An 18,125-nucleotide genomic window follows, 5' to 3' on the forward strand; every position below is an offset into this window, starting at 1 on the left:
ACAAAGCATTCTAAAACCTTAAATATAAATTTAATCATGTTTTATTTCTAAAAAACTTTATCATGTTTTTTTTATAGGTTAGGAAAATGATTTATACTAGAGAATAAAATTAAAATCTAAAACAAATTAAAATTAACTCAAATAATAACTTTTAGATTTAATTTCAAGACATGTAATAATTTGACAACAGGCAAAAAAATTTAAAAGCTTAATCAAGTTTGCTTTCTAGAAAAAATATCATGTTTTTTTTATTAGTTAGGAAAATAATTTATACTAGAAAATAAAACCACAATCTAACTAAAAAATATAAAAAATAGCTCAAATATCAACTTTTACATTTAATTCCAAGAGATTTAATAATTTTACAACACATAAAGAATTCTAAAAGCTTAAATATTAATTTAATCAATGTTGGTTCTAAAAAACTTTATCATGTTTTTCGTATAAGCTAGGAAAATGATTTATACTAGAAAATAAAATCAGAACCTAAAAATAAAATATCAAGATTAACTCAAATATCAACTTTTAGATTTAATTTGAAGAGATCTATTAATTCAACAACACAAAATGAATTCTACAAGATAAAATGTTAATTTAATCAAGTTTTCTTTCTAATAAACTTTATCATGTTTTTTTTTATAAGTTAGGAAAATCATTTATACTAGAAAATAAAATCATAATTTAAAAAAAAATTGGCTCAAACATCAACTTTACATTGAATTTCAAATGATCCATTAATTTAACAACATACAAAGAATTCTAAAAGCTGAAATATTAATTTAATCAAGTTTGCTTTCTAAAAACTTTATCATGTTTTTTTATAGGCTACAAAAATGATTTATATTAGAAAAGAAAATCAAAATTTGACAAAAATATTAAAATTGACTCAATTATCAATTTTAAATTTAATTTCAAGAGATCTAATAATTTGACAACACCTAGAGAATTCTAAAAGTTGAAATATTAATTTAATCAAGTGTTTTTTCTAAAATGCTTTATCAGTTTTTTTTTATAGGTTAGGAAAACGATTGATACTAGACAATAAAATCAGAATCTAAAAAAATAAAATAAAATAGACCAAATATAATTTAACAACACACAAAGAATTCTAAAAGCTGAAATATTAATTTAATCAAGTTTGCTTTTTAAAAAACTTTATCATGCTTTTTTTTATAGGTTAGGAAAACAATTTATACTAGAAATTAAAATCACATCTAAGAGAAATATCGAAATTGACTCAAATACCAACTTTTAGATTTAATTTCAAGAGATCTAATAATTTAAGAACACATAAAGAATTCTAAAAGCTGAAATTTTAATTTAATTAAGTTTTCTTTCTAAAAAACTTTAAAATGTTTTTTTCATAGGGTATGAAAACGATTTACAATAGATAATAAAATCAGAATCTAAGAAAATATATCAAAACTAACTTAAATATCAATTTTTAGATTTAATTTCAAGAGATCTAATAATTTGACAACACGCAAAGAATTTTAAAAGCTTAATATTAATTTAATTAAGTTTGTTTTTAAAAAAAATTGATCATGTTTTTTTTTTATATATAGGTTAGGAAAATAATTTATACTAGAAAACAAAATCATAATCTAAAAAAAAAAATCAAAATTGACTCAAATATCAACTTTTAGATTTAATTTCAAGAAATCTAATAATTTGACAACACGCAAAGAATTCTAAAAATTTAATTAAGTTTGCTTTCTAAAACATTTTATCATGTTTTTTTATTAGTTAGAAAAATGATTTATACTAAAAAATAAAATCAGAATAAATTGACTCATAGAATCTTAGAAAAATATCAAAATTGGCTCAAATATCAACTTTTACATTTAATTTCAAGAGATCTGATAATTTGACAACATGCATAAAGTTGTAAAAGCTTAAATATTAATTTAATCAAGTTTTCGTTCTAATAAACTTTATCAAGTTTTTTTTATAGGCTACAAAAGCTATTTATACTAGAAAATAAAATCAAACTCTAATAAAAATATCAAAATTGTTCAAATATCAATTTTTAGATTTAACTTCACGAGATCTAATAATTTGACAACACGCAAAGAATTCTAAAAATTTAATTAAGTTTTCTTTATAAAAAAACTTTATAATGTTTTTTTATAGGATACAAAAAGAATTTATACTATAAAATACAATCAAAATCTAAATAAAATATTAAAAGTTACACAAATATCAACTTTTAGATTTAATTTCAAGAGATCTAATATTTTGACAACACATGAAGAATTCTAAAAGCTGAAATATTAATTTAATCAAGTTTTCTTTTTAAAAAACTTTCTCTTGTTTTTTTATAGGTTAGGAAAAATATTTATACTAAAAAATAAAATTAGAATCTAAAAAAAAATTAAAATTGACTCAAATATCAAGTTTTACATTTAATTTGAAGAGATCTAATAATTTAGCAACACACAAAGAATTTTAAAATCTAAAATATTAATTTAATCAATTTTTCTTTCTAATAAACTATATCATGTTTTTTTTATACAGGTTAGAAGAACGATTTATACTAGGAAATAAAATTAGAATCTAAGAAAAATATCAAAATTGAGTCAAACATTAACTTTTACATTTAATTTCCAGAGATCTAATAATTTGACAACTCACAAAGAATTCTAAAAGCAAAAATATCAATTTAATCAAGTTTGCTTTCTAAAAAACTTTATCATGTTTTTTTTTGAAGACTAAAAAAACAATTTATACTAGAAAATAAAATCAGAATCTAAAAAAACTAATGAAAATTGACTCCATATCAACTTTTAGATTTAATTTCAGGAGATCTAATAATTTGACAATGTACAAAGAATTCTAAAAGCTGCAATATTAATTTAATCAAGTTTGGTTTCTAAAAAACCTTGTCATGTTTTTTTTTTATTGTTTAGAAAAACGATTTATACTAGAAAATAAAATCAGAATCTAAAACAATATCAAAATTGATTCAAATATCAAGCTTTAGATTTAATTTCAAGAGATCTAATAATTTGACAATGCCAAAAAAATTTTACAAAGCTTAATATTAATTTAATTAAGTTTTCTTTTTAAAAAAATTGATCATGTTTTTTTTATAGGTTAGAAAAATAATTTATACTAGAAAATAAAATCATAATCTAAAAAAAATAATCAAAACTTACTCAAATATCAACTTTTATATTTAATTTCAAGACAACACACAAAGAATCCTAAAAGGTAAAATATTAATTTAATCAAGTTTGTTTTCTAAAAAACTTTATCATGTTTTTTATTGGCTAGGAAAACAATTTACACTAGAAAATAAAATCAAAATCTAAAAAAATATCAAAATTGACTCAAATATCAACTTTTAGATTTAATTTTAAGAGATCTAAAAACATTTTAGAATTTTTTTTTATAATTTTAGTAGATTTCATAACTCGATTTACTGGTTTGACTTGGTAGTTTTAGGTACCTGATTTGCAAGTTCGATGAATTTATCAACCAATAGATTTTTTTTTTGTTTTGGGTCTTTTAATTGTTTTGTTTTTATTTCATTTTTAAATATTGAATAGGTTGTGGAATAGATTGTATCATTTATTTTTATTTGATTTCTATGAAGTAATCACTTAATCATATAAGTGTATATTTTTAGATTGGTTCTTAATTTTGTAAGTATTTATTTTTATTATATAATTAAATAAAAAAATTTATAAAAAATATTATTAAAGCTAATAGAGTTTATGACTCGGGTTGTCAAGGTATCAAAATTTATTTAATTCATTATTGTTTTAATATTTTTTTAAAAAAATTATTATCTTGTATTTTTTTAAATTTAAACTATGTTTTTGTTCATTACCAATATCATATTTTAATTATATTATTAAAAAATTATTGACACTCTTATTTTTTTTTTTACATTAAAAAAAATTGGATTTACGAACTGCGCAGCGGGGCCAATGACTGGTGTTATCAATATACGCAGACATAAACCATCTAGGTGGTGGCCAAGTGGTAAGGACTTGGGATCAAGGGGTCTGCTCCCTCTGTGGTCTTAGGTTCGAGTCCTTAGTTGCTCATATGATGGCTACTGGAGGTTTACATGGTCGTTAACTTCAGGGCCCATGAGATTAGTCGTGGTACGCGCAAACTAGTCTGAATACTCATATTAATTAAAAAAAAAAAAATACGCAGACATAGGAGAAGAACTTATCCAGGCATGTATATTGCATGCCATATATACATTTATTTCAAGCATCGATAAATGTGCACATATATATCATATAGATGTTAACCGTCACAGCCTGACTCAAGTTACTACGTACAGTTTTGCTGTAGTTTGCAACAGATCAACGTGCCTATCAATTCTGATGGTCCTACAATTGGATTGCTCCACTGATCTCCACGTTAGTCTTACAGCATTAATGGACGTGCCCGTATCACTACAATTGGAAACGACTTGTCCCATTGATGGCGGGCCCGTATCCCTACAGTGGCACCACCATGATGGAAACGAGCTGTCACGCTCAAATTGTTAAAAATATATTTTCAATGCGACATGAATAATATAAAATAAATTTAAATTATAAAAAAATTAAAGTATAAGTTGAAGCAACATGTACTGTCTCAACAACCTTGGCATGGTTATCGATCAATCAGCCAATAACAATTCAACAGCTGCATCCCACAATCAATGAAAATAATCAATCACCACGGAACATCGACAAAAAATAGCCTGCTATCCATGTTCAACCGGTAATTCTCCTCTAAAACCATGTTTTTCGAAAATAGCTGCACGTAGAATCAATGCCGTTAAATCAATCAATCAATCTGATCGGCGATTTGGGGAAAGGGACTGGCGATTTGGGGAAAGGGGAAGGGTGGAGAGTCGGGCGGATTTGGGAAAGGGAAAGGGGGATTTTACATGACAGCAGTTGTTTTAATTTTTCACATGGAATCAGTCCGGTTTGAGTAATTTTAACAAGTCGGACTGATTTTACACGAATTTAACTGGGTTTAACTGATTTTTCTGATTTTTAAATTTTTAATCTGATTTAATTTAACATATTTTTATATTGTTACTTGTAAAATCACATGAAATCAATTTTTTTTTTTTTACAACCTTGGTCCCACTAATCTCCATGTTAGTCTGACAACATTAATGGATGTGCCCCTATCATATTGTACCTATGGCAAGTTAAAGCTAGCAGCTTTACGTCATAGAGCCAAAAGAAGAAGCAATTAAATATACACACAATTCCAGCATCGAAGGTCGAGTAAGTAGAGTGTTCTTGTCAATTAGAGCAATATGGAGGGTGTGAAGGATTTGGAGAGTGATTTAGAGGCCATGAGACAGTATTTTAGGAGTGGAAAGACCAAAGATGTAGCATGGAGGCAATCCCAGCTGAAAGGATTGCTCTCGTTTATTAAGGAAAAAGAGAATGAGATCTTCAAGGCTTTAAAGGAAGATTTAGGGAAGCATCATGTTGAGGCATACAGAGACGAGGCATGTTGTTTCTTAATATGCTGCGATATTTTTTTTTCATCAGTGAACTGAAAATTTCATACAAGTTTCCTTTTTATTGTTAAATGCATGCTAAAGACCGCCCTCCTGTTATTCGATCTTTGCTTCGTTAGATTTTATCAGGTGGCTTTCCAGATTTAAAGGTAGTAATGCTACAAATATACATACACAAATTTCTTACATGACAGTTAAATTATTTTCTTATGGTTGACCAATTATTTATCATGTCTAGAACTCGCGGTTCACCATTTGTTATTTGATACACGGAATCATTTTCTTAAAAATAAGGGTTCCACGAATGTAAATGTAGGGATATTTCTTCTCATCGAAGATGTTTTTGGTTCAGGAAAAAGGAAAATAAGATTTGTGATATGGAAATCCAAAAAGACGTGGATTGTTTTCTTAACAATAAGGGTTCCCCGAACGTCAAATGTTGGAATATTTCTTGTCACAAGAGATGTTCTTCGTTCAGGAAAAAAGAAAATAAAATTTGTGATTTGGAAATCCAAAAAGACGTGGATTGTTTTTGCAGGTGGGGTTATCGACAAAATCCATCAATTTTGCACTGCACGGATTAAAAGAATGGATGTCAGGCAAGAAGGTAAGCTTTGCTCTCTTTCGGCAACAGATGATCTCTTGTAAATTGCTATCGGTACTCTCAAGGAATGATTTCATGTGGTGTGTTTACAAGTTGACCTTCATTAAAAGTAATATTTGACGTTGTCAAATATCAAAGGCTCAACATTCAACAGTACCATCTTCTGTGTCTTTGCCTATAGATTCATGTTTCTGCGGGTAAAGTTACTAACTATATACAATGTTCTTTCATAATTGACGACAGGCCACGTTGCCAAGAGTTGCCCTGTTATCATCTGCAGAATTGGTACCTGAACCTCTTGGTTTTGTCCTAATTATTTCATCATGGAATTTACCTTTTGGTAAGCTATTTTTGACGTAACTGAGAAGAAGATTAAAAAAAAAAACAGGTCTATTATGTCCTTGGATATTGTCTAAGATTGCTATGCTCAATGATCGATGTGTTATCACAAATATGCAGGACTATCCTTGGAACCGCTGATAGGAGCAATAGCTGCAGGTAACACGATGGTTTTAAAACCTTCGGAATTAGCTCCTGCAAGTGCTTCTCTTCTAGCAAATGCTTTGCCAACTTACCTAGACAATTCAGCTGTCAAGGTTATCCAAGGAGGACAAGCTGTGGGTGAACGTCTCCTACAGCAGAAATGGGACAAGATCTTTTTTACAGGTGTACATACAGTTATAACACAAACACCTATATATAAGCATATGAATGAGCATTCATGTAGAGTGAATGTGAATGTCTGCATAAAATGCCATGTTTGTTTGTATACCATAAGAAAACCCATGTCCAGCTTTTCGTTTCTATTAAAATGGACTAATATTACCTACATGGTTATGTTTCATTAACTTTCTGATTTTCATTTTCATGCTTCTTCCCCATCTTTTTCCTATAAATCTATCCCAGGAAGTGCACGAGTAGGACGAATAATTATGTCAGCAGCTGTGAATCATCTCACACCTGTTGCTCTAGAATTGGGAGGTAAATGCCCTGCTGTTGTGGATTCTTTATCATCTTCATGGGATAAACAGGTTGGTTTTTTTAATCTAAAATATGTAAATGCATCATGTTATAATGAACACGGTAAGTATTTAATGTAGTAGGAACTTACACTCCTGCTAAAATACAATCTCTGTTGGTTGCAAGGTGACTGTGAACAGAATTTTAGTGTCAAAATTTGGAGCCTGTGCTGGTCAAGCATGTATAGCAATTGATTATATCTTGGTGGAAAAAAGATTTGCTTCCACCTTGGTGAGCTTGTAGGGAAATATAGGTTTCTGAACTAACTTGAGCTTTTCTTGTACCGTCTTCTCTACAAGAGATCAGTTTTGAACTTGTGTCTATGGTGTTGTCAGGTGGAATTAATGAAAGTTCTGATCAAGAAAATGTTTGGTGAAACCCCAAGAGAGACAAATACTGTTGCAAGAATAGTCAACGAACAACATTTCTTGAGATTGAAGAATCTTCTAAGCGACTCAGCCGTGCGAAATTCCGTTGTCTATGGAGGGTCAATGGATGAAAGAAATCTGTATGATGCGCTATTTATACTTTCTATATATTTAAAATGCTATGATATAGTTTTGTCCGCCCCTCTTTTCCATTATAAACATGCACTATTAGACTTAATTATGCCGTAGATTGTCTTGGTCTGTTCAAAATGAGTTGTTCTTGCCAACGAATTATAACTCACTGTTCTTTACAAAACGCAATTTATCTGATTTTCTTGACCTTGATTTGATATAACTGACAAGTTATCTGGCCATATAGTCCTTCATACAATACAAGTATTGCTGCTAGGTATTGATAACATGTTTGTGGTAACCTCCATGCAGGTTCGTTGAGCCAACAATCCTGGTAGACCCTCCACTTGATGCAGCAATAATGACAGAAGAGATATTTGGTCCTTTGCTTCCCGTAATCACAGTGAGCTACATACCAATCATCTCCTTTTATCTCTATACTTGTATCCTTCAAGAACTCCATCCCACAATAATCAAGAAAACTAGAGTATTAACCTCCAATTATTTTCATATTTAATCATGGTTTATAATGATTAATTCAGTTTTGCTTCTACAGCTGGACAAGGTTGAGGACAGTATTGCTTTTATCAACTCAAAGCCTAAGCCACTTGCAATTTATGCCTTCAGCAACAATGAAAAATTCAGGAGAAGAATTTCATCTGAAACATCATCAGGAAGCTTGGTATTCAACGATGCGGTTATTCAGGTACTTCGATTCATCCAGTACCAGTCTATTATTCTGGTTTCATTCTTTTTTTAATTTCTTGACTCTTAAATGCAAATGCAGTATGCAGCTGAAGGCTTACCATTTGGAGGGATTGGAGAAAGTGGGCTTGGCAAGTATCATGGGAAATTCTCATTCGACACGTTTAGCCACTACAAGGCAGTGACAAAAAGAAGCTTCCTAACTGATTTTTGGTTCAGATTTCCTCCATGGAATGATTACAAGCTGTTGCTTTTGGAAGCGACTTACTATTCTGACTATCTTGGAATGCTTCTGGTCATTCTTGGCTTAAAGAGGCGAAGATAGACAGGACTCCGATGGCATGTAGCAGTTCTCTTGCCTCAATATTGAGTCTCCCTGGATGAATCTGCACAGCCAAAATCAGCAACAATGACTCCGGAATAGAGTCAATGAACCTTTCCAATTATATTAAGTCTCGTAACGTGGATTGTATCCAATTAAAAGACTCTTTTGTTCGATTGGTGCAAATTTTCTTTGTATCTTGTTCACAAATCTAGCCATTTGTAATAATGACCCAACTCCTATAAAATCCAAGATGATGCTGGAGATTGTTTTAGATGCTGAGAAATTGTGTTACAAATTCCATCTCTTTTGGTTGAAAAATAACTCACAGAACTGAGCAGCTAGTCCATTCATTGCCACATCCTAAGTACCTATTCTCTAGAGCCCAGACAGGCAGTCCATTTAATTCTAGTGTTGACAAGTACTACATGCCTGCTTCCTCGACCTCTTAAAATTTTGGTCTATATATTAATTCCAGTGTTATCTTCATTTTTTTTTCCATGAAATTTCTATCCTCACATCTCCTTCTTCATTTTCAGCCATTTCTCAATCCCATGAACACTAGACCCTCCTTGTCGTGACCCGAATTTTGAATTCATAAATAGCAATGCAAGAGTGGTCTTGTAACAACACCTCATCTTTATTGAATCTCATAACATACATATTTAAAAAACATATAAAAAAATAAATTATTTAAAAATAAACAACATTTTAAAATCTTCTAAACTATTATATTATAAAACCAAATAATAGTTAAAACTTCTAATCAGTAATTAAAACAAAAATAATAATCTGTAATACGCATTATATTATCAAAATTTAAACTTAATTAAAATAAAGTAATAGTGGAGCATTTACGAAATTGAATCAAAGCTAAAAAAAACATTAAAAAATAAATAATTGAGTAAAATATACTAACCAAAACTGAAAAAGTAAGAACATTCAACAAAATTCAAGTGCTAACAAAAACTAAGAATCTGAAATAATATTAAAAATGAGAGGTGAAATCAACCAATTCAGTGAGAAAATAATATTTAATATACAATTTTAGATACATATACATAGCAAGTATATTATTATAAAGTAGTGTAATATATATTAGAGATCAGATGTACACTTGAATGTAACTACTGTAAGAGGATCAATTGTCATAGATAAGTGTCTCTCTCACCAGCTAAGTATACAAATTATTATGTGTACATATAATAACTACTCTTTAATAGCATAGAGTTATTTACAAGTCTTATATCAAGACATAATAGATATTTGTATAATTATCAAAGTAATGTATATCTTATTAAATAGAATTTAGTTCAACAGAATGTGAGTGTAAATTCAAGAATAAATGAGTAGTCAAAAAATAAAACAACATATATAAATAATCAAGAAATTAACTAGTTGCACTCATCATATAATCAATATACATATTTATTTATATTACATATTAAAAATTATCTCACTCAGTTGAAAAATATAGAAGTAAAATTAAGGAATATTAGATAAAAGACCTAAAAATTCTATTGAGGATCATTTGAAGGACCTACAATGAATATACAAAATACATAAAAAAACAACACAAATAAAAGACTCCAATGCATAAAAGAAAACTAGGTTTAGGGACTAAAATAATAATTTTTAGAAATTAAAGATCAAAACATAATTAGAAATACATAATCATATTGAAATTTCATCCATTATCCATCCTCAAAATTATCCGGAATCTCAATTTACGTTCCAAGGACCAAATTATAAATTTTTAAAGTTTCATGACTAAACTGTAAATATCTAAAATAAGGGGACTAAACTAAAAATTATACTAATTAATTATCAAACTGAGATTCATCATCCTTAAACTCTTAAGAATACTGCCAAGAATTTCAAAATATATTTTAGGATCAAATTATAATTTTTTAAAAGTTAAGGATTAAATTGTAATTTTCATAAATCAAGATCAATATAAAATTTCATCACCTTCAACTTTAATACCTGTCCAGATTTTCGAGCTAAATGCTGTATTGAACACACTAAATGCTGTATATTTTGAAACTAAATGCTGTATTGAACACACTATGAATGTGTCCTAGACAAGTTAGGAAGTCTCACAAGCTAATATTCGGATCTTTTAAAACTACATTACAATAGGAACAGTCAAACTGTGGACATTATGAAAACTTAGCTGTAGCGGGAGGAAACTTCAATATATTATGGTTACTGCTAAAACATATCTGATCAACTGTAACCCATGTCCTGTGTTTCCTAGCAGCAGCTTTCTGTTGCTCCGACTGTGTTTTATATAAATGCTCTCTATCTTGATGCATGGTTCATGACACATTTGTGTGATGTTGCTGAAAGCTGCTTCTATATGCAGTTGGCAATGGCTGTTTCATGTATTTGTACAAGCAACGCAGAAGCATTTCCTGGTTGGGATATCCTCTTGAAAGTCCGTCAAATCATCTTGCATCGTTTTCTTTCCTTTTCGTTTTTAAAGAGAAAGCACTGCAATTTTTTCAGCTAGTTGTCTTTTGATACCTTCTTGGTTGAAATAGATCCAAGCTATATTCATTTTTTTCGGTTTTTTCCGTGAACTTCTTGCGCATCATCTTTGTATAATCAATTTAAGGAAACCAAGGATTAATTGAAATAAGCACAAGCTTCTCTTGCTTGACAGAATCCAGATACAGTAGTTACAGTCTGAAAATGTCAAAACTCATGTAACAGTGTCCGTTCTTACCATTTCCAGCTGTGATTAGATACATTTGTACATCTTATGTATCCATAAGACAACTAGAAAAACATAGGCTGTTGTTTTCAACATCATGTTTGACCCCCTCCGAGTAAATGCGTATTAACTTTCTAACATCATGATGACAAAGTAATCCAAAATTAGTTTCTTGATATTTGTCTGTTTTCTATGCGCAGTATGGAATGGCAGTAATGGATACCACTCATCATTTTCTTATCCTTTCCCCTTCTCCTTCCATCTTTTTCCTCGGGCATGAAAGCTATCGTAAAATTAAAGACTTTTCTCCACTTCTTGGAAATATATCATTTAACTCGAAAATTATCATTCTGCACTTGCTGACCAGAGTCTGCTATCCTCAGTAACAGCGCTATTAAGAATATGCTTGATGGAACTGTAGAACATTTAAAATTTATCATTACACATGCAAGCCCTAACGGGCCCTGAGGCCTGAACCTTACAGTTTTGGCTCACCCTTCCCAATTCATTTAAACAGACAGCATGGAAGGCACAAGATATCACAGGGGTAAGAATGTGGAATGCCAGATTCATCTTATAAGCTTTTCTCAAACATTTCTTTTTTTAATCTTGTTATATTCCAAGAATAGTTTGTTTTTGATGATATATATATTGTAGTTCTTTATTGAATTTAAGAAAAAACAGTTGTGAATCTATTATTTATTGATAATGGAAGTTTTTAAGTGGACGACGATCCCGTGATTTTTCCCGTATCGGGTTTTTCACTTAAAAATCTTCGTGTTGATTTGTGTGATTATTGATTTATATTTGTTGATTGTTTGATCCTGATTTTGATTGTATGAAGAGGGAAAAGAATTGAAACTTGTGAATTATGAATTGATCCGGGTAGATTGGTGTCTGGTTATTTGTTTATAGTTTTCCCAACAAAGTGGTATTAGAGCACTGATTGTGTAGATTGAATTTCTCGTGCAGTTAAAATGAAAAAAGGAAGATTCAGGCATGATAAAGTTCAATTCCTCTAATTATTTTCTATGAAAAAAATGATAATGAATCACTTATATTGCAATGATTTGGCTTTGCCACTTGAGTGTAAAGGAAAAAAGCTTGATGAGATGGATGGGGTAAAATAGAATGGGCTTAATAGAAAGGCGACTGCTTATGTTAGAAAATAGGTATCTTTTAAGTCCATTAATCATATTTTTCAAGAATATAACTGCTATATAGTTTGGTAGATGTTGGAAGAAACCTTTGCCAAAAAGAGTGCACAAAATAATATTTTTATAATTAGAGACCTTGTGAATTTGAAGTATAGAGATGGTGAAGATGCTTCAGTGCATATAAATAAATTCCAAGGGTTATTGAATCAACTATCATTGATGAATCTTGAGTTAACCGATGAGATGCAAGTACTAATCTTATTGAGTTCATTGTCGGATAGTTGGGAATTCAACTCTGAATGGAAAGATCACTTTGAAAATAGTGAAGGATAGTATCCTTAATGAAGAGAAGAGGAGGAAAGGAACAAACACTTCTGAGTCTCATGCACTTGTTACAGAAAGTCGAGGGAGAAGTTAGAGTAGGTTATTTCACAATAAGCAAGATAGAGAATCCAACAATAGAAAAAGCAAATGGAAGCCAAGAGAAAGATCTCAGTTAAGGAAGATAATTAAGTGTTATTACTATGATGAGCCTAGGCATATTCAAAAAAATTGTAGAAAGTATAAAAAAGATAAAAAGGGTAAAAATGAAGACAAGAATGAAGAGAATGGTATAGCTATAGTTGTATTTGATGGTGATGTTGCCATTGTTTATGATGATGGTTGTGTTAATCTTACATGTTAAGATACCATCTAGGTTACAGATTCAACAACTTCTTACCATATTACACCTTGATATGATTTTTACACATATTACATTACTGGTGACTTTGGTTAAGTTAGGATGGGAAATCAAGGGATGGTTAATGTTGTAGGTAATGGAGACATTTGGTTGGAAACCAATATTGGGTGCAAGTTATTACTCAAAGATGTTAGGCATGTGCCTGATATGCACCCACACTTGATCTCTATAGGTATTTTTAATGAAGAAAGCTATCACAATTACTTTGAAGATGGTAAATGGAAGCTCTCCAAAAATTCCTTAATTGTTATTACAGGGAAGAAGATGGGTCTTTACATGTCACAAGCCAAAGTGATCAAAGGGAAAGTGAATGCAATTGAAGATTACTCCACTGATTTATGACATAAATGACCTGGATATTTAAGTGAGAAAGGCCTTAACATCCTTGCCAAGAAGAACTACCTTCCATTAAAAGGTATAAACTTGAACACATGTACTCATTGTTTAGTTGGTAAACAATACAGAGTTGGGTTTCAAAGATCACTTTTATATAAAAGATCACATGTTCTTGATTTAGTTTACACTGATGTTTTCTCTATGATTGATAACTCTCTTAGGGGTGCATTGTACTTTGTTAGTTTTATTGATTAACTTCAAGAAAATTTAGGCCACATGTTTAAAATATCACTTCAAGAAAATTTAGGCCACATGTTTAAAATCCAAAGATCAGGTGCTTGATGTCTTTAAGAATTTCCATGCTAGAATTGAAAGAGAAACTAATAGAAAGCTGACATGTATTTAAGCTAACAATGGTGTGAATATAGGGGTCCTTTTAAAAAGTACTGCAGGGAACATGATATCAAGTTGGAGAAGACAGTTCCTAAGACTCCACAGCAGAATGGAGTGGCTGAGAGAATGAACAGAACCATTGTTGAAAGAATTAGATGTATGCTCTCTCATGCAAAGTTGCCTAAGTCCTTTTGGGGTGAGGTAATGAAGATTACAGTTGCCATGATTAACCTTTCTCCATCGATTCCTCTTAATTTTAATGTTCCAGATAGAGTTTAGAAAAGAAAGGATATCTTTTATGCACGCTTGAGAGTGTTTGGATGCAGAGCATTTGTACATGTTTCTAGAGATGAAAGGTCTAAGCTTAACAGTAAGACAAAGTAGTGTATTTTCTTGTGCTCTAAAGATGATGAGTTTGGCTACAGGTTGTAGGATCCAAAGGAGAAGAAAATTGTTAGAAGCAAAGATGTTATCTTATTTGAAGATCAAACCATTGAAGACTTTGAATAAAAAGAAAAAACATAGTTTACTATTTTAATTTCATCTAATTCAACTCCAAAACCTACTCCACAATTACCTTTAATGCCTGCTAATCATGAGGGAGATTTGAAAAATGATGATAATGATGGTTTTCTTATTGAGCCATTAATTGGTGATCCTAAATCAACTAATGATGATATTGATGTTATTCTTGAACAGGTTATGCAATAAGTTCCAGATGAGCCATAATTGAGGAGGTCAATTAGACCTCGCCAATCTTCCACTAAATATTCTTCTTATGGGTATGTGTTGGTTACTGATAGGGGAGAGTCAAAATACTTTGATGAAGCTATGTCACATGAGAAGAAAAGTGAGTGGTTGGAAGCTATGCAATAAGAGATGAAATCCTTGAATGAAAACCATACTTTTGAGTTAGTGAAGCTTCCAAAAGGTAAGAGAGCAATCAAGAACAAGTAGGTGTTCAGGTTGAAAATTGATGAACATTGCTCACAACTAAGGTATAAGGCAAGATTGGTTGTGAAAGGTTTCGGTCAGAAAAAAGGGTATTGATTTTGAAGAAATTTTTTCACCAGTGGTTAAGATGTCTTCAATATGAGTTTTGCTTAGTTTAACTACTAGTTTGAATCTTGAAGTTGAACAACTTGATGTGAAAACTATCTTTCTTCATGGTGATTTAGATGAGGAGATCTATATGAAGCAGCCTGAAAGGCTTCAAGCAAAATGTAAAGAGCAGTTAGTTTGGAAGTTGAAAAAGAGCCTATATGGGTTAAAACAAGCTCTAAGACACTAGTATAAGAAGTTTGATTCTTTCATGATAGATCATGGTTATGATAGGACCACTTTTGATCATTTGTATTTATGAAAAGGTTTCTAGATAGAAACTTTATTACTCTCTTATTGTATGTGGATGATATGTTGATTGTTGACCATGATGCTAAGGACCACTTTTGATTCTTTCATGATAGATCATGGTTATGACAGGACCACTTTTAATCATTTGTATTTATGAAAAGGTTTCTAGATAGAAACTTTATTACTCTCTTATTGTATGTGGATGATATGTTGATTGTTGACCATGATGTTAAGGAGATTCAGATTTTGAAGGAAGAGTTGAGCAAGTCTTTTGCAATGAAAGACTTAGGACCAACAAAACTGATTCTTGGCATGAAGATCACACGTGATAGGAAGAAGAAGAAACTTTGGTTATCTCAAGAGAGATATGTTCAAAAGGTACTTAAGAGATTCATTATGAACAACTCCAAACCTGTTTGTTTTCCATTTGCAGGCCATTTTAAACTAAGTTCTAAGCAGTGTCCTTTAAGTGATGAAGAAAGAGATAAGATGAAAAAGATTCTTTATACATCCATAATTGGTAGCTTGATGTATGCCATGGTTTGCACAAGGTTGGATATAGCTCATGCAGTTGGTGTGGTTAGTCGGTTCCTCTCTAATGCTAGTAAAGAACACTGGTCAGTAATGAAATAGATACTCAGGTATCTCAAAGGTACTTCTAGTTTCAGCTTATGTTTTGGTAATAATAAACCTGTGTTGGATGGATATATAGATGCAGATATAACTGGTGATGTTGATTCTAGAAATTCCACATTAGGAGACTTGATGAAGTTTGTAGGGGGAGCAGTTTGATGACAATTAAGATTGCAAAAATATGTTGCATTATCCACTATAAAGGCTGGATATATTGCTCTTACTAAAGGGGAAAAGAGTTTTTATAGATGAAAAAGTTCTTACATAAACTTGGCCTCGTTTAAGAGAACTTTGTGTTGTACTATAACAGTTAAAGTGCAATTCATCTTAGTAATCATCCTACTTTTCATTCTTGATCAAAGCACATTGAGATTAGAGATATATTGCTCTTACTAAAGGGGAAAAGAGTTTTTATGGATGAAAAAGTTCTTACATAAACTTGGCCTAAAAGAGTTTTTATAGATGAAAAAGTTCTTACATAAACTTGGCCTCGTTCAAGAGAACTTTGTGTTGTACTATAACAGTTAAAGTGCAATTCATCTTAGTAATCATCCTACTTTTCATTCTTGATCAAAGCACATTGAGATTAGATATCAATGGATTCAAGATGCTATAAAGATCAAGTTATTCGTTGTTGAGAAGATCCATACCGATAACAAAGACATGATGACCAAACCTCTACCGAGATAGAAGCTTGAATTTTGCAGAAGGGAAGCAGGCTTGGTAGAGTCTCCTAAATTGAATCTTACATGTTGATCGCCAGTATGATGAATTCCTCATATAGTGCAGGAGAGGGAGATTTATTGTGTGTGGTCCCACACCATATGATGATGGGACCACCATATTCATTGTTAAGAGACAATAACATAACTGTCTCTTGAAATTAAAAAGATAATGCTTACTATTCATAACAGATTTGAAAAAGAGAAAATAGAAGAGAGAAGGGAAAAAAGGAGGAAGAAGAGACAACTGTATTCTTTATCTTTATTCATTGATTCCTTATTCGTTCACCATTAGATCGAGATAAGATTTTGACAGCAGCTTTTAGATTACTCTTCATTCAGAACGGTTAGATTAAAGATTAGTGATATGGAAGCTGATTGTTTTGATAGAAAACGAAGTTGTTAGTGTTGTGAACTTTTCTCAAACATTTCTCTCTTTAATCTTGTAATATTCCAAAATATGCTGTTCTTGATGATATGTATGTTATAGCTTTTAGTTGTATCTGAGGAAGAATGATTGTGAACCCATTATTTGTTGATAGTAGAAGTTTTTAAGTGGACCACGGTCCCGTGATTTTTCCCGTATCGGGTTTTTCACATAAAAATCTTGGTGTTGATTTGTATGATTATTAATTTATATTTATTGATTGTTTGATCCTAATCTTGATTGCATAAAGAGGGAAAAGAATAACTTGTGAATTATGAATTAATCTGGGTATATTGGTGTCCGGTTATTTGTTCCTAATTTTCCCAACACAGGATAAGGTGTGTACGTAGTCAAACATTCTAATTATTTGTTCCTAATTTTCCCAACACATGATAAGGTGTGTACGTAGTCAAACATTCTCAAAGCTGGAACTAAAACCTACTTGTTTCCTGCCTTAAGAAATGCGCACGAGTTGTTGACCAATCACATGCCTATGCATCCTATGCATGTATTGCTTCTCCAATTGATGTCCTACGCAAAAAGCACTGAAAAAGGTTAGAAACTATTACATAACAAGAGGTATTTTACAAGGAATTACTATTGACTTGTTAAAGAATAATCAATCTAAATCCAAAAACTTTCATTGCTAAGTGAGGCATTTAGAATTGTTTCATATTATTCTCTTACACACCTAGCTCATAAAAATTCTATTCCCCAACATCCTTTGTATGACTTCTTCAAATAGTATGATCATAAGTTTGAATTTTCTTAGACAGGAATGAAACTAGAAAATAAAATTAAAAGAGGTTAAGATTTCAGTTGTTTTACTATTTAAATTAAAACTGTAAATATTATTAAAGGAGAGGCTAGAAAAAAAAAATCCTTGTAAGGGCTGGGGTTTCTACTAGCCTCTCTTTATCCCCGTCTTTATTTTTAACATTATTGAAAGCTTATATAATTATTAATTTTAAAACTTGTGGAATTAATTAAGATATATT

At 30.7% G+C, this 18,125-nt stretch overlaps 1 protein-coding gene across 2 annotated transcripts; it reads left to right on the plus strand.

Moving 5' to 3' along the window:
• Window positions 1–5,164: 5,164 nt before the first annotated feature.
• LOC105112268 (aldehyde dehydrogenase family 3 member F1-like) lies at window positions 5,165–8,969 on the plus strand. Of its 2 annotated transcripts, none has more exons than XM_011007902.1 (10): window positions 5,165–5,485; window positions 6,036–6,101; window positions 6,342–6,438; window positions 6,558–6,764; window positions 7,005–7,129; window positions 7,245–7,349; window positions 7,454–7,626; window positions 7,931–8,021; window positions 8,175–8,324; window positions 8,406–8,969. In XM_011007902.1, exons 1-10 carry the CDS (start codon window positions 5,285–5,287, stop codon window positions 8,646–8,648), a joined length of 1,458 nt encoding a protein of 485 aa, XP_011006204.1. In that variant the 5' UTR covers window positions 5,165–5,284; the 3' UTR covers window positions 8,649–8,969. The 2 variants fall into 2 exon arrangements, with proteins under 2 accessions (XP_011006204.1, XP_011006203.1); XM_011007901.1 differs by having other exon boundaries at window positions 5,166–5,482; window positions 6,033–6,101.
• The last annotated feature ends 9,156 nt before the right edge of the window (window positions 8,970–18,125 follow it).

The sequence above is a fragment of the Populus euphratica genome, unplaced genomic scaffold, assembly GCF_000495115.2.
Source record: "Populus euphratica unplaced genomic scaffold, PopEup_1.0 scaffold518.1, whole genome shotgun sequence".
In the NCBI taxonomy this organism is placed as follows: Eukaryota; Viridiplantae; Streptophyta; class Magnoliopsida; order Malpighiales; family Salicaceae; genus Populus; species Populus euphratica.